This window comes from Saccoglossus kowalevskii, chromosome 7 (genome assembly GCF_978046115.1).
Source record: "Saccoglossus kowalevskii chromosome 7, keSacKowa6.1, whole genome shotgun sequence".
Classification (NCBI taxonomy): domain Eukaryota; kingdom Metazoa; phylum Hemichordata; class Enteropneusta; family Harrimaniidae; genus Saccoglossus; species Saccoglossus kowalevskii.
In genome coordinates, this window is record NC_140647.1 from 23,589,425 (window position 1) to 23,616,485 (window position 27,061).

The window sequence follows — 27,061 nt, forward strand, 5'->3', positions numbered from 1 at the left end:
CGTTGAACAAGGCACATCATCGGCCAGTCATAACGATTCTGTCTTGTATTATTGAGACTCGTAAAAACACATAATTCTCAGCGTTGATTTAACCAACCATGTATTTGTGCAAGCAGATAATGTATTCGAGTCTATCGTAGTTTATGGTAAACAAAAATAGATTCCATTGTCCTGTACAATGGTTGTGATGACACGTGGTCTGGTAGACTGTTGATTCACTCTATGGGACTGGAAACCGCTGTTTGTTTCGGGCACATTCAACTGTAGTTAGAAGATCTTTTAATTATGGGTAAGAATTTAACGTCTCTGGTCAACTGATTTTGATCAACGTGTTATGCAAGGCATGTTGACATGGCACATTTAAGTCTGCATATATCAAGGTGCATGGGTAGGCTTGATGATTATGCTGCATTCACGGACTTGCGTAAAACATGACCGTGTGTAAAGTCGTAGGAATAATTTCAATTGGTATCAAGAGTCCAAGTTGCGTTTCAAACTTATATTCCACAATTAAGAATCACATACAAGTTATTTATTTTTTGTTAAATGAAAATCATTGTTCTTTTTAGTGTTTTTTTCACTTAATTGTGTCGTCCATAAGGGCCATGGTTTATAAATGTAATGATCTTCCCATATTTGAGGGGTTAATTTGAAATCTTTGTACAAGCATAACTACCCCTAAAGTTCCTGAGCGAAAAGGGCGGGTCTTTCAACTCCTGCATTCTTATGTTTAGTTTTCTGGGTTTTCTGTCCTGTATTCATGCCAAAGTCATTCGGTGCTAAACATAAATTGCGTAATGGTATCTGATGGAATACGAATCCTGGCAAAGTTGTGTGCACATTGTATCATCAAGTTTTTATCTTTCTTCATCGAACAACAAATGACACCAACCACAGAGTTGTATATACAGCAAACACAAGTAGATTGTTTGAGTTGACCACACTCCACTTGAGTGCAAAAACGACAGAGAATGCTTGCAATATGGGTAGAATGTAGGATATATGTCTGAAATAGTTTTTTTTTCATATGTCTGCTCCAGGGTGTACTGAATTTACATTGCATCTGCAATAGGGGTATAGTTTTCCAATGTGCTGCCAACTCTAGGTGCCTATTATTTGTTTAGCAAGAATGCACATGGTGTAAGGCTTTAATATAGAGTGACCCATCATCACCCCGGGCTTAATATAAGCATATTAAAGGAAATTGTATGACTAGTTTGTTAATGCTTGTACACCTGTCATCATTATATGTTTGTGTCTCCCAGCAATTGGCATTCCTTTCTTTTGTTCAAGATCTGCATAGAGGTTGTTATATATATATTTGACTTCCTCCCCATTAGCTTGTCTTTCTGCACTGGAAAACATTTGTGGCAAAGAACAAAATGTTCTAGAGTTGTCATTAGTATTAGTGTATATTTTTCATATTCCAAGTCTGTAGGACCTTCCCGTAACTTACAATTACCAATGTGCCACCTTGTTGTTTGTTTGTCAATTCTCTAACGTACAATTAGGAAGCAAGGTTATTTGACAGCTTTGCATTCTGTGTCATGCCATTTGAAGCTAGCTCAGTCAATTGATAGCTTTGCATTTTGTGTCATGCCATTTGAAGCAAGCTCTGTTGATAGCTTTTCGTTCTGTGTCATGGTATTTGAAGCAAGGTTATTTGACAGACTTGCATGTAAATTTAGTAGTAGTTGATGCTGATTATTGGACTGAAAATGTACTCCATTCAGTCTTGATGAGGGGGCCATCCTTTATTCTATGTTGTGCCATATTACCTTAAAACCTGCAAATATAAGTGTGCATGGTATCATGGGAAGAAACGGTGTGCATTGCCGTGTGATAACTGTCATATAGGTGATTGGCAGGTCATACTTGTTAACCACATTGGAAAGACAACTTGAATCTACCAGGTGTGCTTGAGATTTACATAAAAAGTGTGTTTCTAACTTTGAAAAAAACAATTGGAATCTACAAGGTGTGCTGCTATTTGAATAACAAAAGATGTTTATGATCTACTGACTTATCTACGTAAGACAGATGCTAGCAAGATCACATTCTGATTGGCTCATGTGGAAACCCAGGTGGTGTCCCTGAATCTTGGACATTAAGGCTACACTGAGGACAGTTCGTGTCCATCATTTTTACTATGTACCCTGTGTGTGTTCTGCAATAATGTTAGACAAGTGATACAGGCATCAAACATCATTCTGTGAAACTTGTATGAACTGCTCTGCAATATGCTGCTTTCAGCGGTGCTCTCCAGAATAACATCGTTCCTCTGCAAACAATACTCCTGTATTTCTTCGGCATTGCTAAGCAATCCCTTATTTTAGTGAATTTGTTCATTGTATATATTAGTGCTTTGTTTCTGTAATTATTTTGAGAGATATTAAAGCCCGGAGCTTTAACTTGATATTTTGGTATATGTGTATTTCATTTCCAGAACTATTGTCTTGTCTATCCCATTCTAGAACTGAAAGAACCCCCTGTCCAGTGTGAGTTCTGTAGGTACTCCTCCAATGGCGGTGCCCCTCTAAGATAAAGCTCAAACCCTTTGGTCAGCAAGATTTGCCCCTCAAAATGCAGTAAATAGCGTTTCAGAGAGTTTAGATTACAAAAGTGGAGGAGCATGCCCTGGACCCCCTAGTAAGGTTGCGCCTTCGGCGCGATGTATGATAAGCAGATCTCACTCTTCTGTGCAAAATCTCGTGCCGCCGCTTGTGCCCTCTCAAAAGCAATAGCTTACACAGTGACAAACAATTTTCATGAATACAAATAACGTACTCTGTACGAGACTATGGGACGGGTGTTGAACGATACATACAGCGGCCATTTATAAAATCTTATCCAGGTTCCGTGTATTGTGTTTACTCATGTATTATATAGAGTGACACGTCGGGGTTATTGCTTGAATAGTGTAAAGTTCCACCACATCGCACAGGAATGGTAATTGTCTGGGTGACATTGATGCTCGTTCGAGCAAACCAGTGTAGATGGTAGTCCATTATCCTGGTTTTGCTGACTTTTCCCTTTATCAAAGGAAATGATAATGTTCAATATTTGAGTCTGTTTTCTCACAATTAAAAGCCATTTTTTCAGAAGATGCTGATTATTTCCTATTTACAGTATGGGGTTAGTTGAAATCATAGCTGATAGAAATTATGCTATATTTGACTATGACTTGAATTGAACAAGGCACACTATCAGCCAGTTTTAATGATTCTGTCTTGTATTATTGAGATACATACATAATTATCAGCGTTGATTCACACTACCATGTATTTGTTCAAGCAGATAATGTATTCAAGTCTTTCGTAATTTATGGTAAACAAAGATCGATTCCATTGTCCTGTACAATGAATTATTGTTCGCAAATAGTTTGGCTGCAATGACCACTTGGTCTGGTAGATTGTCGATTCACTCTATGTGACTGGACACCGCTGTTCGTTTTGAGGCACATTCAACTTCTGTTAGAAGATCTATTAATTATGGGTAAGTTTAATTTAAAATGCATGCGCGCAGAATTTAACCTCTTCCGTCAACTGTTTTTGTCAACGTGTTGTGCAAGGCATGTTGACAGGGCACATTTCAGTATACATATATCAAGATGCATGGGTAGGCTTGATGATTATGCTGCATTCACGGACTTGCGTAAAACATGACCGTGTGTAAAGTCGTAGGAATTTCAATTGGTATCAAGAGTCCAAGTTGCGTTTCAAACTTATATTCCACAATTAAGATTGCATTGAATCATATATATACAAGTTATTTATTTTTTGTTAAATGAAAATCATTGTACTTTCCTTCTCAACAACTAAATCCTATCTAACTATCATATTTGTTACTTAATATCCCAAGGGGTCGCTCTATATGCCGTTACTACCCATGTTTCTGTGCTTCAGAAATGGGTAATTGGGTATTTAAAACCCTTTCAAAGTGGGTGGCAGTATATTTTTAGTGCTTTTTTTCACTTAATTGTGTCGTCAATAAGGGCCAGAGTTTATAAATGTAATGGTCTTCCCACATTTGAGGGGTTAATTTGAAATCTTTGTACAAGCATAACTACCCCTAAAGTTCCTGAGTGAGAAGGGCGGGTCTTTCAACTCCTGCATTCTTATGTTTAGTTTTCTGGGTTTTCTGCCCTGTATTCATGCCAAAGTCACTCGGTGCTAAACATAAATTGCGTACTGGTATCTGATGGAATAAGAATCCTGGCAAAGTTGTGTGCACAGTGTATCATCAAGTTTTTATCTTTCTTCATCGAACAACAAATGACACCAACCAAAGAGTTGTATACACAGCAAACACAAGTAGATTGTTTGAGTTGACCACACTCCACTTGAGTGCAAAAAAACGACAGAGAATGCTTGCAATATGGGTAGAATGTAGGATATATGTCTGAAATAGGGGGTGTTTTTTATATGTCTGCTCCAGGGTGTACTGAATTTACATTGCATCTGCAATAGGGGGTATAGTTTTCCAATGTGCTGCCAGCTCTAGGTGCCTATTATTTTTTGGCAAGAATGCACATGGTGTAAGGCTTTAATATAGAGTGACCCACCACCACCCCGGGCTTAATATAAGCATATTAAAGGGACGGTAGTCGTCTCACCACGCATACGTGAGATATATGAGCCTCATATAAACAAAGATGGCGACTTTGGCTATTGCGCAGAAAAACGAGTACAAACTGAGACGTTATCAAGCTTAAATATATATTAATTAAGTCGGTAATTAGTGCAAGGTTAAACCTCATACTTGATTACATTAGAAAAGCGTATTGGATTGTGGAAAACATCAACATAAATGTCGCACATGAGGAGCACAACGACCACAACCATTTAAAATTTTCATTATGTCCATATGTGGTTTGCAGTTCTTTATCTTGTGGATGTTGTAAGACAGGTTGCGAATAATCCAGTAACATATGTGCTTTCATTCAAATAATTCCCTTATGTTACAATTACCAATGTGCCACCTTGTTGTTTGTCAATTCTCTAACGTACAATTAGGAAGCAAGGTTATTTGACAGCTTTGCATTCTGTGTCATGCCATTTGAAGCAATGCTAATCGACAGCTTTGCATTCGGTGTCATGCCATTGAAGCTAGCTCAGTCAATTGATAGCTTTGCATTTTGTGTCATGCCATTTGAAGCAAGCTCATTTGATAGCTTTTCGTTCTGTGTCATGGCATTTGAAGCAAGGTTATTTGACAGCTTTGCATTCAATGACATGCCATTTGAAACAAGCTCATTTGACATCTTTACATTCAGTGTTATGCCATTTTAATCAAGGCTATTTGACAGCTTTGCATTCTGTGTCATGCCATTTGAAGCAAGCTGATGTGACAGCTTTGCATTCTGCGTCATGCCATTTGAAGCTAGCTCAGTCAATTGAAAGCTTTCCATTTTGTGTCATTCCATTTGAAGCAAGCTCAATTGATAGCTTTTCGTTCTGTGTCATGACATTTGAAGCAAGATGATTTGGCAGCTTCGCATTTTGCGTAATGCTATATGAAGCAAGGTTATTTGACAGCTTTGTATTCTGTGTCATGCCATTTGAAGCAAGGTTATTTGACAGCTATGCCTTCTGCGTCATGCCATTTGAAATAAGCTTATTTGACAGCTTTGCATTCTGCATCACGCAATTTGAACCAAAGTCATTTAACAGATTTGTATTCTGTGTCATGCCATTTGAAGCAAGGTTATTTGACAGCTATGCCTTCTGCGTCATGCCATTTGAAATAAGCTTATTTGACAGCTTTGCATTCTGCGTCATGCCATTTGAAGCAAGCTCATTTGACAGCTTTGCATTCTGCATCACGCAATTTGAACCAAAGTCATTTAACAGCTTTGCATTCAATGACATGCCATTTGAAACAAGCTCATTTGATAGCTTTTCGTTCTGTGTCATGGCATTTGAAGCAAGATTATTTGACAGCTTCGCATTTTGCGTAATGTTATATGAAGCAAGGTTATTTGACAGCTTTGCATGCTGTGTCATGTCATATGAAGCAAGGTCGTTTGACAGCTTTGCATTCTCTGTCATACTATTTGAACAAAGCTGATTTGAAAGATTTGCATTTTGTGTTATGCCATTTTAAGCAAGCTGATTTGACAGCTTTGCATTCTGCATCATATCATTTGAAACAAGCTCATTTTACATCTTTGCATTCTGTGTCATGCCATTTGAAGCAAGCTGATTTGACAGCTTTGCATTCTGTATCATATCATTTGAAACAAGCTCATATGACATATTTGCATTCCGTGTTATGCCATTTGAAGCAGGCTCATTTGACAGCTTTGCATTCTGTGTCATGCCATTTGAAGCAATGTTAATCGACAGCTTTGCATTCGGTGTCATGCCATTGAAGCTAGCTCAGTCAATTGATAGCTTTGCATTTTCTGTCATGCCATTTGAAGCAAGCTCATTTGATAGCTTTTCGTTCTGTGTCATGGCATTTGAAGCAAGGTTATTTGACAGCTTTGCATTCTGTGTCATGCCATTTGAAGCAAGGTTATTTGACAGCTATGCCTTCTGTGTCATGCCATTTGAAATAAGCTTATTTGACAGCTTTGCATTCTGCGTCATGCCATTTGAAGCAAGCTCATTTGACAGCTTTGCATTCTGCATCACGCAATTTGAACCAAAGTCATTTGACAGCTTTGCATTCAATGACATGCCATTTGAAACAAGCTCATTTGACATCTTTGCATTCTGTGTCATTCCATTTCAAGCAAGCTCATTTAACAGCTTTACATTTTGCGTAATGTTATATGAAGCAAGGTTATTTTACAGCTTTGCATTCTGTGTCATGCCATTTGAAGCAAGGTTATTTGACAGATTTGCATGCTGTGTCATGTCATATGAAGCATATGGTTATACCATTTGGAGCAAGGTTATTTGACAGCTTTGTATTCTGTGTCATGCCATTTGAAGCAAGGTCGTTTGACAGCTTTGCATTCTGTGTCATACTATTTGAAGCAAGCTGATTTGAAAGATTTGCATTTTGTGTTATGCCATTTTAAGCAAGCTGATTTGACAGCTTTGCATTCTGCATCATATCATTTGAAACAAGCTCATTTTACATCTTTGCATTCTGTGTTATGTCATATGAAGCAAGGTCGTTTGACAGTTTTGCATTCTGTGTCATGCAATTTGAAGCAAGCTGATTTGACAGCTTTGCATACTGTGTCATACTATTTGAAGCAAGCTGATTTGACAGCTTTACATTCTGTATCATATCATTTGAAACAAGCTCATTTGACATATTTGCATTCCGTGTCATGCCATTTGAAGCAGGCTCATTTGACAGCTTTGCATTCTGTGATATGCCATTTGATGCAAGCTGATGTGACAGCTTTGCATTCTGCGTCATGCCATTTGAAGCTAGCTCAGTCAATTGACAGCTTTGCATTTTGTGTCATGCCATTTGAAGCAAGCTCATTTGACAGCTTCGCATTTTGCGTAATGTCATATGAAGCAAGGTCGTTTGACAGCTTTGTATTCTGTGTCATGCTATTTGAAGCAAGCTGATTTGACAGCTTTGCATACTGTGTCATACTATTTGAAGCAAGCTGATTTGACAGCTTTGCATTCTGTGATATGCCATCTCAAGCAAGCTGATTTGACAGCTTTGCAATCTGCGCCATCTCATTTGAAGCAAGCTCAGCCATTTTACAGCTTTGCATTCTGCGTCATCTCATTTGAAGCAAGCTCATTTGAAAAATTTGCAATCTGTGTTATGCCATTTGAAGCAAGCTCATTTGACAGCTTTGCATTTTGCGTAATGATATATGAAGCAAAGTTATTTGACAGCTTTGGATTCTGTGTCATGCCATTTTAATCAAGGTTATTTGGCAGCTTCGGATTCTGTGTCATGCCATTTAAAGCGAGGTTATCTGACAGCTTTGCATTCTGCATCATCTTATTTGAAGCAAGCTCAGTCATCTGAAGCTTTGCATTCTGCGTCATCTCATTTGAGCAAGCTCATTTGACAGATTTGCATTCTGAGTTATGCCATTTGGAGCAAGGTCATTTGAGAGCTTTGCATTCTGCGTTATGCCATGTTAAGCAAGGTCATTTAACAGCTTTGCATTCTGTGTTATACCATTTGGAGCACGGTCATTTGACAGCATTGCATTATGCGTTATGCCATTTGAAGGAAGGTCATTTGACAGCTTTGCATTCTGCGATATGCCATTTTCAGCAAGGTCATTTAACAGCATTGCATTCTGTGTTGTGACATTTGGTGCAAGGTCATTTGACAGCTTTGCATTCTGTGTCGTCACATTTGGAGCAAGGTCATTTGACAGCTTTGTTTTCTGTGTTATGCCATATAAGGCAAGGTCATTCAACAGCTTTGAATTCTGTGTCATGCCATTTGAAGCAAGGTTATTTGACAGCTTTGCATACTGTGTCATGTCATTTGAAGCAAAGTCGTTTGACAGCTTTGCATTCTGTGTCATACTATTTGAAGCAAGCTTATTTGAAAGATTTGCATTTTGTGTTATGCCATTTTAAGCAAGCTGATTTGACAGCATTGCATTCTGCGTTATGCCATTTTAAGCAAGGTCATTTAACAGCTTTGCATTCTGTGTTATACCATTTGGAGCAAGGTCATTTAACAGCATTGCATTCTGTGTTGTGACATTTGGAGCAAGGTCATTTGACAGCTTTGCATTCTGTGTTATGCCATTTGAAGCAAGGTCATTTAACAGCATTGCATTTTGTGTTATGCCATTTGGAGCAAGGTCATTTGACAGCTTTGCATTCTGCGTAATGCCATTTGGAGCAAGGTCATTTAACAGCTTTGCATTCATTGTTATGCCTTTTGAAGCAAGGTCATTTGACAGCTTTGCATTCTGCGTTATGCCATTTGAAGCAAGGTCATTTAACAGTTTTGCATTCTGCGTTATGCCATTTGAAGGAAGGTCATTTGACAGCTTTGCATTCTGCGGTATGCCATTGTAAGCAAGGTCATTTAACAGCATTGCATTCTGTGTTGTGACATTTGGAGCAAGGTCATTTGTCAGCTTTGCATTCTGTGTTATGCCATTTAAGGCAAGGTCATTCAACAGCTTTGAATTCTGTGTCATGCCATTTGAAGCAAGGTCGTTTGACAGCTTTGCATTCTGTGTCATACTATTTGAAGCAGGCTGATTTGAAAGATTTGCATTTTGTGTTATGCCATTTTAAGCAAGCTGATTTGACAGCTTTGCATTCTGTGTTATGTCATATGAAGCAAGGTCGTTTGACAGCTTTGCATACTGTGTCATTCTGTTTGAAGCAAGCTGATTTGACAGTTTTGCATTCTGCATCATATCATTTGAAACAAGCTCATTTGACGTATTTGAATTCTGTGTTATGCCATTTGAAGCAGGCTCATTTGACAGCTTTGCATTCTGTGATATGCCATTTGATGCAAGCTGATGTGACAGCTTTGCATTCTGCGTCATGCCATTTGAAGCTAGCTCAGTCAATTGACAGCTTTGCATTTTGTGTCATGCCATTTGAAGCAAGCTCATTTGACAGCTTTTTATTCTATGTCATGCCATTTGAAGCAAGATTATTTGACAGCTTCGCATTTTGCGTAATGTCATACGAAGCAAGGTTATTTGACAGCTTTGCATGCTGTGTCATGTCATATGAAGCAAGCTCATTTGAAGCAGGCTCATTTGACAGCTTTGCAATCTGTGTTATGCCATTTGAAGCAAGCTCATTTGACAGCCTTGCATTTTGCGTAATGCCATTTGAAGCAAGGTCTTTTGACAGCTTTGCATTCTGCGTTATGCCATTTGAAGCAAGGTCATTTAACAGCATTGCATTCTGTGTTGTGACATTTGGAGCAAGATCATTTGACAGCTTTGCATTCTGTGTTATGCCATTTGGAGCAAGGTCATTTAAAAGCTTTGCATTCTGTGTTATACCACTTGGAGCAAGGTCATTTAACAGCATTGCATTCTGTGTTATGCCATTTGGAGCAAGGTCATTTGACAGCTTTGCATTTTGTGTTATGCCATTTGAAGCAAAGTCATTTAACAGCATTGCATTCTGTGTTATGCCATTTGGAGCAAGGTCATTTGACAGCTTTGCATTCTGCGTTATGCCATTTTAAGCAAGCTCATTTGACAGCTTTGCATACTGTGTCATACTATTTGAAGCAAGCTGATTTGACAGCTTTGCATTCTGTGTCATGCCATTTGAAGCAAGGTTATTTGACAGCTTTGCATTTTGCGTAATGTCATATGAAGCAACGTTATTTGACAGCTTTGTATTCTGTGTTATGCCATTTGAAGCAAGGTCGTTTGACAGCTTTTCATTCTGTGTCATGCCATTTGAAGCAAGCTCATTTGACAGCTTTGCATACTGAGTCATACTATTTGAAGCAAGCTGATTTGGCAGCTTTGCATTCTGTGTCATGCCATTTGAAGCAAGCTCATTTGAAGCAGGCTCATTTGACAGCTTTGCAATCTGTGTTATGCCATTTGAAGCAAGCTTATTTGACAGATTTGCATTTTGCGTAATGCCATTTAAAGCAAGGTCTTTTGACAGCTTTGCATTCTGCGTTATGCCATTTGAAGCAAGGTCATTTAACAGCATTGCATTCTGTGTTGTGACATTTGGAGCAAGGTCATTTGACAGCTTTGCATTCTGCGTTATGCCATTTTAAGCAAGGTCATTTAACAGCTTTGTATTCTGTGTTATGCCATTTGAAGCCAGGTGATTTAACAGCATTGTATTCAGTGTTGTGCCATTTGGAGCAAGGTCATTTGACTGCTTTGCATTCTGTGTTATGCCATTTGAAGCAAGGTCATTTAACAGCATTGCATTCTGTGTTATGCCATTTGGTGCAAGGTCATTTGACAGCTTTGCATTCTGCGTAATGCCATTTGGAGCGAGGTCATTTAACAGCTTTGCATTCATTGTTATGCCATTTGAAGCAAGGTCATTTAACAGCTTTGCATTCTGTGTTATACCATTTGGAGCAAGGTCATTTAACAGCATTGCATTCTGTGTTGTGACATTTGGAGCAAGGTCATTTGACAGCATTGCATTCTGCGTTATGCCATTTGAAGCCAGGTGATTTAACAGCATTGTATTCAGTGTTGTGCCATTTGGAGCAAGGTCATTTGACTGCTTTGCATTCTGTGTTATGCCATTTGAAGCAAGGTCATTTAACAGCATTGCATTCTGTGTTATGCCATTTGGAGCAAGGTCATTTGACAGCTTTGCATTCTGCGTAATGCCATTTGGAGCAAGGTCATTTAACAGCTTTGCATTCATTGTTATGCCATTTGAAGCAAGGTCATTTAACAGTTTTGCATTCTGCGTTATGCCATTTGAAGGAAGGTCATTTGACAGCTTTGCATTCTGTGATATGCCATTTTAAGCAAGGTCATTTAACAGCATTGCATTCTGGGTTGTGACATTTGTAGCAAGGTCATTTGACAGCTTTGTTTTCTGTGTTATGCCATTTAAGGCAAGGTCATTCAACAGCTTTGAATTCTGTGTTATGCCATTTACAGCAAGGTCATTTAACAGCTTTGAATTCCGTGTTATGCCATATGGAGCAAGGTCATTTGACAGCTTTGCATTCTGCGTTATGCCATTTGAAGCATAGTCCTTTAACAGCTTTGCACTGTGTGTTATGCCATTTGAAGCAAAGTCATTTGACAGGTTTGCATTCTGCGCTATGCCATTTGAAGCATAGTCCTTTAACAGCTTTGCACTGTGTGTTATGCCATTTGAAGCAAGGTCATTTAACAGCTTTGCATTCTGTGTTATGCCATTTACAGCAAGGACATTTAACAGCTTTGAATTCCGTGTTATGCCATATGGAGCAAGGTCATTTGACAGCTTTGCATTCTGCGTTATGCCATTTGAAGCAAAGTCATTTAACAGGTATGCATTCTGTGTTATACCATTTGGAGCAGGGTCATTTAACAGAATTGCATTCAGTGTTGTGTTATTTGGAGCAAGGTCATTTGACAGCTTTGCATTCTGTGTTATGCCATTTGGAGCAAGGTCATTTAACAGCTTTGCATTCTGCGTTATGCCATTTGAAGCAAGGTCATTTAACAGCTTTGCATTCAGTGTTGTGTCATTTGGAGCAAGGTCATTTGACAGCTTTGCATTCTGTGTTATGTCATTTGGAGCAAGGTCATTTAACAGCTTTGCATTCTGCGTTATGCCATTTTAAGCAAAGTCATTTAACAGGTATGCATTCTGTGTTATACCATTTGGAGCAAGGTCATTTAACAGAATTGCATTCAGTGTTGTGTCATTTGGAGCAAGGTCATTTGACAGCTTTGCATTCTGTGTTATACCATTTGGAGCAAGGTCATTTAACAGAATTGCATTCAGTGTTGTGTCATTTGGAGCAAGGTCATTTGACAGCTTTGCATTCTGTGTTATGCCATTTGGAGTAAGGTCATTTTACAGCTTTGCATTCTGCGTTATGCCATTTTAAGCAAAGTCATTTAACAGGTATGCATTCTGTGTTATACCATTTGGAGCAAGGTCATTTAACAGAATTGCATTCAGTGTTGTGTCATTTGGAGCAAGGTCATTTGACAGCTTTGCATTCTGTGTTATGCCATTTGGAGCAAGGTCATTTGACAGCATTGCATTCTGCGTTATGCCATTTGAAGGAAGGTCATTTGACAGCTTTGCATTCTGCGATATGCCATTTTCAGCAAGGTCATTTAACAGCATTGCATTCTGTGTTGTGACATTTGAAGCAAGGTCATTTGACAGCTTTGCATTCTGCGATATGCCATTTTAAGCAAGGTCATTTAACAGTTTTGCATTCTGCGTTATGCCATTTGAAGCAAGGTCATTTAACAGTTTTGCATTCTACGTTATGCCATTTGAAGCAAGGTCATTTGACAGCTTTGCATTCTGCGATATGCCATTTTAAGCAAGGTCATTTAACAGCATTGCTTTCTGTGTTGTGACATTTGGAGCAAGGTCATTTGAGAGCTTTGCATTCTGTGTCGTCGCATTTGGAGCAAGGTCATTTGACAGCTTTGTTTTCGTGTTATGCCATTTAAGGCAAGGTCATTCAACAGCTTTGAATTCTGTGTTATGCCATTTGAAGCAATGTCATTTAAAAGCTTTGCATTCTGTGTTATGCCATTTGGAGCAAGGTCATTTAACAGTTTTGCATTCTGCGTTATGCCATTTGAAGCAATGTCATTTAAAAGCTTTGCATTCTGTGTTATGCCATTTGGAGCAGAGTCATTTGACAGTATTGCATTCTGTGTTATGTCATTTGAAGCAAGGTGATTTAATAGCATTGCATTGTATGTTGTGCCATTTGGAGCAAGGTCATTTGACAGCTTTGCATTATGCGTTATGCCATTTGAAATAAGATCATTTAACAGCATTGCATTCTGCGTTATGCCATTTCGAGCAGGGTCATTTTCTTTCATGAGTCTGATTACCTCTGTTAGTATTGAATAAAAATGCAAACAGTAAAGCGACAGCATTGCATTTTGTGTCATTCAATTTGGATCAAGGTTATTTGACGCTTTTGCGTTGTGCGTCATGCCATTTTAAGGATGCTCATTTGTCAAAAAATATTTTGAGTACTTTGATAAATCGCGTTGAAAGAAAATTTGTCATTTGCAATGTGATCGTTCCCGGATTTGTTTCAATAGTGGTGAAGAAACTTTTCAACTACAAACCCACTGTGATTTGGATCTCGTAAGAACATTTTTAACCAGTATGTCTGAATCAACATTCGTCGTGTTAATTCTAGTGTACCAGCCACAGTTACAACCATAATGTTATGTATAGTACGTTCTGTTCTGTCGTTGGTTTTAATGTACATGAACAATATTATAATATTTTTGAGCAAAATACTGAATTACAGCAGTAAGTCTTTAGATTTAAAAATAATATAAGTCACATTAATTCCACTGTAAAGGAAATAAAATAGCAAAACAATAAAAAGTCATAATGTATTATAACATTAGAAGGCACTGTTCTGTGTATATTTGGCTACTGGAATATCTAGTTGGTTGGTGCTCGTTAAACTTTTGAATTATATATTTAATTTTTCCAATGGTTTATAAATGATTATATGACATTCCCAGTGAGATTGTGTATATTCAGGGGAACTTTAATAATTCTTAGCTAAAATGTTAACACAATTTTATTAGCACAAATTTCCACGGTGAAACAAGTGTTTTACAGACAAACGTAGGATTACAGGCTTGTAACAGCTTGGTAGAGATGTCCATGGATGGACTGAATAGCATGGATTCGTGTATGTACGCGACTTCGCTTTCCATAAACAAGTCTTCATTGGTGTGATAACACCATGCCCATACAATCTGCTAGCAAAGACTAAATATTTGAGATGGGTCTGATATACTCGGTGTGCAAATTGTTTACAAAAGAAACAGTTTTTTATTCGCCCAACTTTGGAAAGTAAAAGCAAACCCATGAACGGCCACGAGCGTAAGTGCTGACGTCAGGTAACCAAGGGAAATAGAACAAGCAACGGGATAGTAATCGACCAATCGTAATGCTGGAACCGTAACTTGTAATACCGGCCTCTTGTGGCTTGGTGCGCCATGACTAACTTACCGCGGACGTAACGCATCTTTCTCATTACTTTTCAGCCATTAACCACCCAGGACGTGGACCGGGATATGCCACTCCGTTGGCGGCGTTCAAGTCAGGCGTCAGGGAGGAGATTGCCTATGTAGCGTGTATCTATCGCACGACAAAAACAGAGAAACCGGATTTTATAGCAACCGTTGACATTGACCCCAGGTCAAGCAATTACTGTCAGGTATGTAGAACAATCGAACGGCCACATTTGGGTGGGGGGGGGGGGCGCTTTAACGTGTTATCAAATTTCGACATGTACACGCTTAATGTGTTTCAATGAATCTAACTGACAGAAAGATTTAGAAAAAAACTGCATCCAAATAAACAAATAATAATAAATATTATTGAAAATCAGAAGTAGACCTACTACAAAAGCACAATTGTTCTGCGTAGAAAAGACGCCATTTTTATATTGTTTTAGCATGTCACACACAAACGTAAAATTCCCGTCATCGTTAAACATGTGATTCAGGAAAATAAAATACCCGGACTGTTTCCCAATTCGTCTGATAACGCCGGGACCACCCTTGTATTACGCAACTAACATCATTCACCCACAATTCATCAGATCATCCACCGCTTACACATGCCATATTTGGGCGATGAGCTGCATCATACCGGGTGGAATGCATGTAGTAGTTGCTATGACAACTGTTGTAGAAAAAGAAACCGTTTGGTGGCGCCATGTCTGTGTTCCAGTCGAATCTACTTGATTGACACGGAAACTAAACCAAGGCGCCCATCCATCGCAAAGGTAAGGTCACATGTCTAATGTCACTGTATTTTATTAATATACGCCAAGAAGTTTAATAATGCTTTTCATCATTCAAGTTGAGATCGAATAAGAATTATCCCCATCAAACCAAATTCTAGAAATGTCACCTGCCCTTTTGCTGCAAATCGACATCAAATACATACATAAGCTCGGCCGGAAAATAGACTAGATTTCGGGCTACACTCTAGCCAAAGGGAAGTGGTCAAAATCTAATCACCTCTAAGACTCATGGCACCAAACACAATTCGAGCATGTACCTAAACGATTGGCGTTTAATAGGTACTAGACAGTTGTATATTATTTACTATTAAATTCCGATGTAAGTGTCACCTTGTATTCACTTTCATATTATGTCAGGTGACCTCAGCGGAAACAACTACAGCGTCATGTAAAATACGTGGATACAACAGCCAAGCCTGGCAAAGTAGAACTGTATATGGCCATATTTATCTTTAATACAAGATTGTTTTAGATATCATATAATCTATTTTTCCACGCCTTTCCGCACTTCTTATCCGCACTTCTTGGCATTTGAAGGTCGGAACTTTGCTTCCAGATAAAACATTGTGTTACTATAATAATGGGAAATAGTGTTTCAAATAGAGTTGTTCACCTCTTTTACTTATGTTCAATTTATCTGTTCAAGGTGGAAATTAACAAAGAATGTTGCTGATCCTGCTGCTGAGCTTTACTTGGTGCGCCATAATCAACAAGAAGTATGTCTGACATAATGCGGTAGATTCCACCTGAATGAAATCGTTAATTTCCGTGGGGAAAAAAACAGATTATACTTACCACATTATCTACAACCACGATTCATCGTGTATAGCATTGTGCGTATACTTAAATAGGTTTTTAACAAACCTACTACTTTTTTTTATTTTATTTAAGGCGAATACGGCCAATCATTGCATGTATGGGATTGGACCACACATAAACGAATACAAGATATTGACCTTGGGCCGGAAGGCATAATGCCATTGGAAATTCGATTCCTGCATGACCCGACCGCTGCCGAAGGTTTCGTCGGCGCCGCTTTCTCCAGTAACGTTATACGATTTTACAAAACTAAAGTGAGTGACAAGAAATGTCATTATCAAACATTTTCTATAGTTGAATTATAAGGCGTGACAGAGAGTAAACATGTGTTCGGCCAACGGCAGCAACACAATGTGTTTTTGAAATTCGTGAAAAATAAGTTTTTAATAAATACCCTAAACAGGCAAGTTGCTGGTTGGTTGAATTTAGAAATGACGCAATAATTAATACCATAAATGATTGTGTAACATCGAGTGAAGCACTGTAACAGGAATTTGACAGAAATTTGATTAATGCTCACATTTAATTTATTTCAGGATGGTAAATTTGCTACTGAAAAAGTGATCGACGTTCCTGACAAGAAAGTGGAGGGCTGGTTATTACCGGAAATGCCAAGTATTTACACAGATTCACAGTCAATACGTCCCAATTCACATTCGTCCCAACACATTCGTCCCACAAGTCGATTCGACCCAATTCACATTCATCTTATTTCACATTCGTCCCATTTTTTTTATTTTTGGTCATCATTTCGAGCAGGGTTAATGTTGTGTGCAAGAGGTTGACATCGACGTAAAAGTTTATATTAGTCATATTTTATTTTTCCTTTCCGTCACTAGAACCGTGGTATAACCCAACGTTGGCAAAAACAAAATGGCGTAACAAACAATTACGCATGCCAGTGTACGGTGAGCATGTGAACAGTTTGTTGTTTGGATCTTTTTGTGCTTCTTTGGCGAGTTAGTGGTGAGCTAACATTAAATCTGTCGAATCGACTTTGCGACAAATCGACTTGTGAGACGAATTGGCTTTGGAACGAATTTCGATATAGTGAACTAAAAGAAAGATCGAACAATCATCGCCTAAGCAGCAGCGGTGAATACGCTGCTCCAAATATTAAAAAAAAATCTTGTCATGAGAGGACACTCCCGTTTTGAATGGACATTAATGTGGTCTATATCAATCACAAGTTAAAACTTTAGAAATGTATATTTTCTCTAAGATACCACCCCGCCGGTCCAATAAGTCGCGCCACGCCCTCTTTGTGTCCGTCTTGTTATTTGTGATCTGTGGTTATTCGCCAATAACAATAATTTCCAGGAAATTGTGATATATTTCAAATTAAATATGTCTGTAGAGGGTGCATGTACGTTTGTAGTGACACTCATTAAAGTGGCATTGCCCACGAACATTCGAATATGTTCACCCTGTAGAAACAATGGCCTAACTTAACTATTAGTTTATTCTTCCCGTTTTCTAGGTTTAGTAACCGACATAGTGCTTTCATTGGATGACAAATATCTCTACTTTACCAACTGGTTACATGGAGATGTACGCCAGTATGACATCACAGACACAAGAAATCCGCGATTGGTTGGACAGGTACGACTAAGATTTTGTTGGTATACATCATGTTGTTAAAGTTTGTCCACAGTCAAAATGATTCAGTTTTACTTTTAAAGTTCCCGCTGTGGGCAATAATTTTGTTTTTAAATGAATGTTTGTGCCAGGCGACAGTTCCTGGCATTGAAAGTCACTATTGTATCTCCTATCTCACTATTGTATGTGCAATTGCAATTGCTAGTGCTGACACATAGCGCATTTTTGCCCCAGAAGTCATATTCATGGTTGGGACTACATGACAGGGCTGTGTGGCCATCTCTCTATCAAATGGCAATTTTAATGCGATATCCTGGGGTCAACACAAGCACATGCGGACCTTAACCAAGGTTCCCCAAAGTCGCATTCTTGAGTGAATAAATTTGGTCAGTGGAATAGGCCTTCCCATAAAGTCTGTGGTACACTCACCCAGGGTAGGGGTGGGTTATTTTGTTGTTCAGCCTAAGGTAGGATTTGAACTTCGGTCATGAGTCTGATGCGACAACCACTAGGCTACCAATGACCGGTGTGAGCAATAATTAAACACACATGTATGTTTCGGTTTTCAGATTTTCCTGGGTGGTAGTGTAACAACAGACAGTGGTGTGAAAATAGTCGAAGACAAGGAAATGACATCACAGCCAGATCCACTGTACATGAATGGTAAACGCATTGCAGGGGGTCCACAAATGATACAACTCAGCTTGGATGGTAAAAGACTGTACGTCACCACGTCACTATACAGCGCATGGGACAAACAATTCTACCCTGACATGATCGAGTAAGCATTCATGCATCTTTAAAATTGTGAAAATAGGGAAATGTTAGAAAGCATGGCACACTTCATGTGCATCACATCTGGTCGGTATGTGTGCATATGCATTACGTACTACATTCCACATCCTAGTAGAACAGCATACTCCATTTTCATCACATTATTTCCGTATATAAGTACATTGCAATATGGGACAGTACACTCCATTTACATCATACCCTGTCAGATGCATTGTGGGATAGTGCGTTGCATGTAACAACATTGATGACAAATATGGATATTTTTTTTTCTTTATTTCAGGCAAGGCAGTGTTATGCTTCAGGTAGATGTCGATATAAAAACTGGTGGACTGACACTTAACAAGGACTTCCTGGTGGACTTCGGCAACGAACCCGACGGACCGGCCCTGGCTCACGAAATCCGATATCCGGGTGGAGACTGCACTTCTGATATTTGGTGTACTCACACAGCAGATATGTAATATCGGAAATGTTAGAAGTCACGGGATGCACGAGATTTGGTTAACACCTAACACCACATTTTTTTGATGCAGCTTATTATAATTAGGTTACAACATATTAAAATCAGTTATTACAATAATAATGCGGCGCTAGGTTATAGCCACTCAGAGCAAGATTCGTAGGCACAAACAGACAAAATGGTCATTGTCATATTGTACATGGCATATTTGTTTTTCTGATGTTTTGCTGTCTCAAATGCGGCAGGACCCGGAGATGCCTACATCCAGTACTTCCACGGAATTGACCTATTACAAAACATTGTACACACGGCATGTTATAGTCAATGTATGAATACCATACACTTATTTACCAGTGAGTTGAATAAGTTCTACCCTGTATGTAAATGACATAAATGAAATGCTGCTCTCTCATTTTCACTCAGTTCCAACAATTTGAAAAATACTTCACAGAAATATTGTTCATTTTTATATGATAGTTATAATATTTTTTTTGGAAACGTTGACAGACATATGGTTCCATTCAGAATTTGTTTCCACAAGCTTGATATTTCTAGATTACATATTCGTGTAATAGCAAGCACAATTGTAGAGCTTATGTGTGTGTTCAAGTAAATTCTATTGAAATGACGTCAGGGGTACATCATACTTATATTTTGTCCTGCAAATTCGAAATATAATTGAAATAATTATCTAAAAAAATGTATTTTATTTACACCTTGGAGTATATGGTATTATGGTATTAATTATTGCGTCATTTCTAAATTCAACCAACCAGCAATATATTGGCTTGTGTGGCTTCTCTGCAAAAACCATTGGGAACATGAAGCGATTTGTCAAAATATTTGAAGATGGGAACTAAATAACAAAAATATGCTCGTTTGCTAAAATGGAAATTAATTGGAAAATCATTGTAGAAAAAACACACTAAATATGCAATCATCGTCCATCATTTGGGCTTACTACACAAATTTAGTAGACCTAACTACTGCCAAAATGACAGTTACAGGTCACATTAAACAGGTAGTCTTTCATGTTAGTGTTTTACCTTCAAATTCACTGGTACTAAACAAATTGGGTAAATACCGGGAGATGGTCGTTGTATAAAAGAGGTGGCTGTCACAGGTTTGATTGTATATTGGAAAAAGAAAACGTCTACACAACCATAGTTCAGACATATTGCATGGAAACATTCCTAAGAACAAATCTGCTCCTGGCTGAAACGTCGGGAAAATACCACTCCATCTGGGTGTGTGACTTAAACATAGATCCAGCAAGACATGCTTTTGTAAAAGAGCACAAAGCCTCGGGGTTCAGCCATGTTGAATTCTGAGACATTGAATATACTATTCTTTAGAATAAATGTTTTGCAAGAGCGATCATATTATAGATAGTGTTGCGTCCTGGATTTGTCTGAGTTCGTCGTCAAGGGCGCTGAAACAAAAGACTCAAAGATGGTGCAGAGTATATTCATTCTTTATCGTGCGTTGCTTTGTAAATAGCTGTTTGTATCGACCATGTAAACAACTATTATATGTATTCTTCAATTTGATCACGCATCTGTATAGGCATTTTGTTCAATTTAACTGAATTTCAAATTCATTATGTAATTTTAAAATGACGTCATTTATCTACTAGGTGAACATACTATTACGAGTGTGATCACAGCGTACGGCTCGATTCGCGTACGATTCACGTTCAATTCGCGATTCACATTTGATTGAATAACAATCCAATATGGCCGTCAAAATAGTATTTAAATGTGCAACCTCGGGCTGCCCCTCGGAGTCTGTTCCTCATAATGACTTCATGAGCCACGCCGTTGGGTTAGGGGGGAATATCGATCCTAGTGACCGGATGTTACCTCCCCCCACCCTCGAATTTTGTTGGTTTGGTGGGATACGCAAAGGGGGTGGCCACATTCATGGAATATTTTGACCGGTTAGTCAGAAACAATCCACGCACTGAGAGCACCCTCAACCTTTGAGTTGTGGCCAGCCCACTGGAGCAAATTGTTTTGCGCTGCCACCACTCTGAAGTCTCAATGGCGGAACGCACCAGCCTCCTAGACCAGCAGACACAGCCATTGATGGGACAGTGTCATATGGCTCTCGTGACAGGGGCTGCCTCTGTACAGCGGAATGCAGTTTTGGCTGTTTTCACTGACCAGTTGGTACAGGTGAGACCTGCGAGCCAGTTTGGAGGAGAGATCACCCAATGTGGAACCGCCGAACCCACACATCTCTCGCACTGATTGCGCGTAACAGTTACAAGATCCTGCTGCACTCTCCACCCGCCTGGCACCAGCCCCTGTTCGGGGCACTACCAGGGGACTACCACAAAGCGGGAGCAATCCAACAGGAGGTAGATAGTTTGCTTACAAAGGGATATACACAGGATAGGGGACCCAGCATTATGTCTGGGCTTCTACTCGCAAGTATTGGTGGTTCCAAAGACTACAACTGAGACTATAGGTGGCTTCGCCCCGTTCTGGACTAAAGCTGACTAAATCAGTATGAGCTTCCTGGAAACGCCGAACACCATATTATTCCCCATGCCCTGTTTCTACTAGTTAGCCTCGCTGGATTTCAGGAATACTACCCGCACATACCAATACACCCTGTGAGTCAGCGACTCCCTCAATTCGCCCAGTTGGGCCCAGTAGTCAAGTGCAGGCCGCTCACCTTCAGGTTTTGCATGGCTCCATACGTATTCACCAGAGTATGGTAGGTGGTGCTACTGCTGCGCTAGTACACATCAACGTGTACCTAGGTGGCTGGTTGCTATACAACAGTAAAGCTAACACCAGATTTTCTAGCCCAGTTGTACTTCCTAGTTAATCGAGTGAGTCCCACCCTCAGCCAAAACACAGCAGTTGGTGTTTCTGGCTAGGGAATTTGGAGGTGGGCTTGGTACAGTGGCTGCAGGCCCGTTGCCTAAACGACCTAGCCGAACGCCTTGTCAGCATTCCTTCTGTGTCCCTTCGAGAACTAATGTGAATGTCAGCGATTCTCAGGGTAGTTCCCCCAGGCCGTGCTATGCAGCCACCCGTTACAGTGCACTTTTGTTGCAACACCAGGCTCTCTTACAGAAACTGGAGAGGCGAGTAACACTCTCGGACCAAGCAAGGGTGCCTTGCCCTGGTGGCTGGCAATTCCCAACCTCAGGCAGGGGGTCCACCTCAACCCACTCGCCACGGCTATGACTCTGGAAACGAATGCCTATCTCACAAGCCAAATGTAAAATATCGCCCCTGCATTGGATTCAGGACTGCCATATCAACTGGCTCAAACTAAAAGAAGTGCACTTAGCACTATGTCACATTTTACCCATAGTTCGACACCACGGAGACTTGTATAGCTACAAGGAGGGGGACCAGATCCCCATCGTTGTCAGTTCTAGCAGAGCAAATTTTCCTTTTGTACCTGGAATACAATGTGGAGATTGTACACCACACCACCTTCCAGGGGCGAGGAGCAGTCAAGCGGATTAGAGGTACACTTTGTGATTATAAGTTACTGTAGTTCATTTTGATATGCTTTTTATGTGATTTTGAGTACAGTTTAGAGTTATATCATCGAGAAAGTAAAAAACGCATTGCCGAGTGCACATAACAACATGACGCCATTGCTAATTTACATGTACTGAATATGTGCACTGAACTTGAAGTGTACTTGTTTATCGGCTATGAAACGGCAGTTGTAGAACGTCGGTGTGATGGGATTACGTCCTTGTATTTTTATATGCCAGTGAAGTGTTGATTGGGCAGTCTATGAGTCTATGTACATGTATTGATAGTGGACTGGTTTACCGGATATGCCTTTGCTCGAGTAACTCTATACTTGTTTACATTATTACTTTGTTTTTCTAGTTTTACGTGAATTTGTAATTCTCTCCATGAGTTCAATGAACCTTGACACTGGAGTGACCTTTGTGAACCAGTGACCAGTGAATAAACGACATTGATGTGAAATACTGGAGTGATTTATTTCTGACGCTTGCGGACTGCGACCCCTCAAGTGAACTGTCCCATTATTGATGAAATTAATTTGAAGTGACACGATTTATCAATAATCATTCGCCACACAAGGTCTGGTATTAAACTACTGTGGGAAATATTAGTCGAAACACCAGGGGTGCTTCCGGATCTGTTGTTCCATCTGGACAGCACACTGCCTTTGAGCCCAGCGGTGTACCACTTACACGCATCAAGCCTCTCAGTTGACTCACTCAGATTTTTTCTGAGTAGGCTGCCAATGCCCCGACCAGGGCGAACAGGGATCCCACCAACACAGCCTACGCCTCGAAATGACATGCGTACACTGATTGGTGTAGTGAAAGGGAAATTCATGCCATCCCTTTGTTGGCCAGACAGCTGACTTTTCATCCATCATTTGCACGAAGTGGACTTGTTTTTCAGCGATTGTTGGCCATAGGTCAGCCTTGTCACCAACCATTGGGATGCTCTGGGGACGAGGCTAGCCAGCTGTCCTACCATTAGGAAACTGTTTACTGTTTAATCAGAGGCCTAGACCCCAAACGAGGGAACCAACCAATTAGAATCGATTGTGTAGGCCGATCTAAGCAGACTGCCCTTTGAGCCTCTCCGATCAACACCACTCAAACCTTTGACATGGAAAACAGTCTTCCTACTCACCTTTGCCTCAGGTAAGCGTCGGGCTGAACTATGGGCCCTGTCCTTTTCAGACGGGTGTGTCACCTTTATGGACAATCAAGTCATGATAAAGACACAAATCAGGTTCGGGCCAGGAAGCAAATCCCTGGACGCAATCAACAACCGATCGTCATTCATGTAATGATTGAAAATATATGAGGCAGCACCCTGAATTTCTCTTGAGGATAGTGATATGCAACTGCTCCACAGACTGTCGCACAGAAAGCACAACCTTAAATTTTTTGCCGTTTTTGGTCAATGTCGAGAATCTGGATGCATAAATGTAGTTCAGATATATGAAGAAGATAGCGATGACGATTAGAAATTACATTAATCAAACAATAAACTTTTGAACAGAATTATAACTATTTAATACAGTTTGTTAAACCAAAAATATAGTTTATAGAGCCAACCAAGGTGTTTCATTCCTCTACCCAGGAAACTATTTATTTACATCTGTTCTGTACTGTACGATTCTGTTTAAATTTGTACTCTAGCATCTTAAACTTATTACTTGTGCCACATAGAAGAGAAGCCATATTGTATTTCAGCTAATTTTCATCTACCCAATCAACACATTTGGCACTCTCATACCTTCTCCGACTCAAAATAGTACCATAGCATCATGAATTTTAAAAAAACCTCATCTAGAATAAAAGATATGTCCAAATAGTTATATTTCCATGATTTAAAAATGTGCAAAACGGTCATTTTGATCATATGCAAATTAGATATATTTTGGAAGAGTAGATTTTCCTACACTTTTAGTATGTCAATCAAGATACCTTTCCGAAAAACTCTGTGAAGAAATTATTTCTGTTGCGACGGGTTGTGACGGGTTGGCCCCCCTTTTTTGCTAGAATGACTGGACTATGTATGGTGGAGCCAGCGCTCAAATACAAGTAAATTCAATTTGCGTCAATGGAATTCGAACAATCCCGTTATTCGGTACATACTTATACTGCCGGGGTATATGACCCACTCGGTTTATCTACATCTATACAAATTCGTGCGAAATTAATCATACAGTCTCTTTGGTTCAGTAATCATGACTGGGATCAACCTATTGCTAGTGAGCTATTGGATAAATGGAAATCTGTAGCCCAAGACCTTCATAACATTTGTAATATCGATATACCACGACAATATTTCACTACTGCTGTAAATAACTTCATGTATTCTCTGATGCCTCCGTGCGTGCATATGGAGCAACCGCGTATATACATACGGAAACGGGTGAATCTTGTCTCGTAATGTCAAAATCATGGGTGGCACCCATTTAAAACCTCTGAATCCCCCCGCCCCGAATTAATGGGAGCAGTTGTGGGAACACGACTAAATGTGTTCGTTGCCAAATCATTCGTTGACAAAAAAACAAAATTACTAAATATTATTTGTAGTCAGATAACCAAATAATTCTTTATTGGTTACAAAATCGTGGTAATCCAGACTTATTTACGTGTAATCGGGTGTCTGAAATTCGAAAACATAATCAAGAATTTCGATATGTACCCACTGAATCCAATCCGGCAGACCTTCTTACGCAGACCTCCAGAAGATTTAAAACAATCTACTCTATGGTGGATGGGACAAGCTGTTTGTCTGGTCGACAGAAATGACCGGTATGCAAGCTGATTGATGCTAAAGTTGTACCTGAAAATTCATCGTGCAAATCAGCGAGACATCATGAAATCGAAGACGCAAGTGCAGCCGGATGTGCTGCTGATACTCAAGTCGATGAGACAAAAACGTTTATAAAGGACAGGCAAACGCTCGAATCAATCAAATTCAAGATGCAATCGTGATCGAAACCCCTCATGACATAACCTTGGTGTTTGTGTAACTAGAATTGGCAAAATCAATGACTCTGGCATGTTTATTTGCTTTCAATTTAATACGTTTTGGTTGCTGTCACTGTCGTCTTCTGAGTATTGCCGACAAGGTCAAATTCACGTAGCTATTGCCGAGAAAATCTTTCAGTAACATACCGGAAATCAACAATAACATAACAATGCTTTTTGACCTTTGTCGACATTTTTAATTTTCCTGATACCATAGACAAATAAAACATTTAAACCTCATTAGGGAAATTCGTTTGCCATGCTAGGCAATCAAAACAAATTCATTTGTGCTAAAGTATGTTTTCACCATCGCTTACTAAAAGTAAGATCTGTTTGTGTCGTAATCACTGTAGCTATCGCCACAGTAAATCGTCTCTCACCTCTTGGTTATTATTGTCGTCCACAGTCCCTCTATGTGTCGTCCAAGTAATTCACGTCCAAAAGTTTGGTTTCCGGGCAAATCTAATGAATACGCTATATTACAGCTTTGCTGAATCAAAATAATGTATAATTCGGCGAAAATCGTTTCTTTTTTTTTCTTTGTTTTTCCTCGAGCTTTTTTCGCTCGGAAAGCCATTCATGCTAAATTTTTGTTCCCCAGGCGCCTCTAATAAATAAACTATCTAAGCACTGGGCTGAATCATTCATATCACCAAATAAACATGAAAGAATGGGCGAACATTTGAAACGTTCGTCGTGGTCTTGCATTACATTGCGTTTGTGTTGTGCCATAAGTTGCGTTTGTTGTCCCTCAATTTTGTTTCAAAGACTGCAGTCGTACCGAGATAACCAAAACGTTGAAATGTTCGTCGTGAAATTACGTTTTCGGAGTCCTCAAAATTTGTTTTTGACCTTAGTCACATATTCCCACTGTCACAGTGTAAGGCCTGCTTATCGCAATTGAGAGGGCCACCTACAGAATTCACACTGGGTTCTTTCACTGCTAAAATGGGGCAGACAAGACAATAGTACTGTAAATGAAATACACATACACCAACATATCGAGTTAAACCTCTTGGCTTTAACACCTCTCTAAATAAATATACGAAATAAAGCACAGACAAATACAATGAATAAGTTTACTAAAATAGGAGATTGCCTAGGGAAGAGTGCATTGGTGATAACTCACAGTTCCAGGATGTAATAATGGACAACAGTCAATGGCTGGAAGCAGGATATCGCAGAACAGTTCATACAAGTCTCACACAATGATGATTGAAGCCTGTATCACTTGTCTCACAATATCGCAGCAGGAACACACATAGTACTCAGTAGAAATGGGTCTAGTCTATCCAATTTATAGACATAAATGACCCAGATTCAGAGACACCACCTGAGTTTTCACATGAGCCAATCAGAATGTGATTTTGTTAGCAGCTGTCTCACTTAGGCAAGTCAGTAGATCGAAAACATATTTTATTATATAAAATAAACAGTATCAGAACAGCAGAATTTGAGTTACCAAATAAATA

General features: G+C 39.4%; 1 protein-coding gene across 1 annotated transcript; it reads left to right on the forward strand.

Annotated features, from left to right (window-relative positions):
* Positions 1 to 220: 220 nt before the first annotated feature.
* Positions 221 to 19,819, forward strand: LOC100376267 (methanethiol oxidase-like). Its single transcript, XM_085501865.1, has 9 exons — positions 221 to 289; positions 14,636 to 14,808; positions 15,196 to 15,381; positions 15,760 to 15,826; positions 16,294 to 16,475; positions 16,758 to 16,836; positions 17,702 to 17,823; positions 18,390 to 18,601; positions 18,896 to 19,819. The coding sequence occupies exons 1-9, from the start codon at positions 286 to 288 to the stop codon at positions 19,074 to 19,076; spliced, it is 1,206 nt and encodes a 401-aa protein (XP_085357991.1). The 5' UTR covers positions 221 to 285; the 3' UTR covers positions 19,077 to 19,819.
* The last annotated feature ends 7,242 nt before the right edge of the window (positions 19,820 to 27,061 follow it).

Coding starts and splice junctions, on each gene's coding strand:
- LOC100376267 (XM_085501865.1), top strand. Junction 15,382..15,759: donor GGCGCCCATCCATCGCAAAG/GTAAGGTCACAT, acceptor ATATTATGTCAG/GTGACCTCAGCGGAAACAAC. Junction 16,837..17,701: donor GTTATTACCGGAAATGCCAA/GTATTTACACAG, acceptor CCCGTTTTCTAG/GTTTAGTAACCGACATAGTG.